Genomic DNA, 1,524 nt, shown 5'->3' on the forward strand with positions numbered 1-1,524 from the left:
CCAGCTGATTTTTTTTTATTTATTGTAGAGATGAGGTCTCACCAAGTTGCCCAGGCAGGTCGCAAACCCGCAGGCTCAGGCAATCCACTCATGTCAGCCTCCCAAAGGCCCGGGATTACAGGCTGAGCCACCGAGCCCGGTTGATATGTAACTTTTTAAAAGCTATCTTCTATCAGGGAAATAAGCTGAGGAATTACTGTTATTTTTCATAGGATTCTACACTTTCAGCTGATCCTAGGAGATGTCATAATATTCAGAATATTTAGGGAGCTGCTTAACAGTGGAAAGATATAGTTCAGTGGCTAGTTTTCCTCAATTGTTGTTTTCTCCTTTTTAACCCTCATCTATTTCAGTCTGTTCATACAGATTATCTTAGTCAATTTTGGTTGTCATAACAAAACACCATAGACTGTGTGGCTTATAAACAACAGTGATTTATTTCACAGTTCTAAAGGCTGGATCATGGCAGATCAGAGCGCTAGCATGATCAGATTCCGTTGAGGACCCTTTTCTGGATAGCATATTGCCAACTCGTATCCTCACATGGAGAAAGAGAACTAGAGAACACTATGGGGTCCCTTTATAAGGCACTCATGACCTAATTGCCTTCTAAAGGCCATGCCTCCTAATACCAATCACACTGAGGATTAGGATTGCAACATATTATTTTGGGGCCCGGGAACACAAGCATTCAGTCCATAATATATAGATTATATTTTCAAGATTGAGAAGTGATACTTTGATTTAAAAAATAACTATCACAAGTGTTTTTTTTCTAATTAAGCCCTTGGTGGGTTTTCGGTTTTTTTTTTAGCTATTACCCCATTCAAACTGACAACTGAGGCAACACAGACTCCAGTCTCCAGTAAGAAACCAGTGTTTGACCTTAAAGCAAGTTTGTCTCGTCCTCTCAACTATGAGCCACACAAAGGTATGTGGGAGTATTTTAAGGTATAAAGCCCAAAAAAGACTTAAGGTTAAACAACTCTATATCTGGGATGTGAAAAATTCTAGTGACCCAGTGGAAGCCATAATATATCACCTAGAATGTCTTCTCTGCCCCTGCACATGGACCCCTGATTTATTTTATTTATTTATTTATTTATTTATGTATTTTTGAGTTGGAGTCTCACTCCGTCACCCAGACTGGAGTGCAGTGGCTGCTCTCGGCCACCGCAGCCTCGACCTGCTGGGCTCCGGCGATCCTTCCGCCTCAGTCTTCCAAGTAGCTGGAACTACAGGCGTGCGCTACCACGCCCGGCTAATTTTTGATTTACTGCAGAGATGAGGTCTTGCCATGTTGCTCACGCAGGTCTTGAACCCGAGGGCTCAGGCAACCCACTCACCTCAGCCTCCCAAAGGCACGGGATTACAGGCTGAGGCACCGAGCCCGGCGGACCCCTGATTGAAAAGACTGTCCATAAAACATACTAAAGGCCAGGTGCAGTGGCTCACGTCTATAATCCCAGCACTTTGGGAGGCCGAGGTTAGAGGATTGCCTGAGCCCATGGGGTCAAGACCAGC

At 44.0% G+C, this 1,524-nt stretch overlaps 1 protein-coding gene across 6 annotated transcripts in view; it reads left to right on the forward strand.

Moving 5' to 3' along the window:
* NUSAP1 (nucleolar and spindle associated protein 1) overlaps positions 1 to 1,524 on the forward strand; it is a 40,101-nt gene that overhangs the window by 31,941 nt on the left and 6,636 nt on the right. For 5 of the 6 annotated variants that reach the window (XM_008059771.2, XM_008059777.2, XM_021713135.1 and 2 more), the window contains exon 9: positions 815 to 931. The exons of the other annotated variant lie outside the window; for it this stretch is intronic. In XM_008059771.2, coding sequence (XP_008057962.1) covers positions 815 to 931 — 117 coding nt within the window. The remainder of the gene's footprint in view (positions 1 to 814; positions 932 to 1,524) is intronic. 6 annotated transcript variants of the gene reach the window in all.

This window comes from Carlito syrichta, unplaced genomic scaffold, assembly GCF_000164805.1.
Source record: "Carlito syrichta isolate Samal-C Ts95f unplaced genomic scaffold, Tarsius_syrichta-2.0.1 Scaffold91638, whole genome shotgun sequence".
In the NCBI taxonomy this organism is placed as follows: domain Eukaryota; kingdom Metazoa; phylum Chordata; class Mammalia; order Primates; family Tarsiidae; genus Carlito; species Carlito syrichta.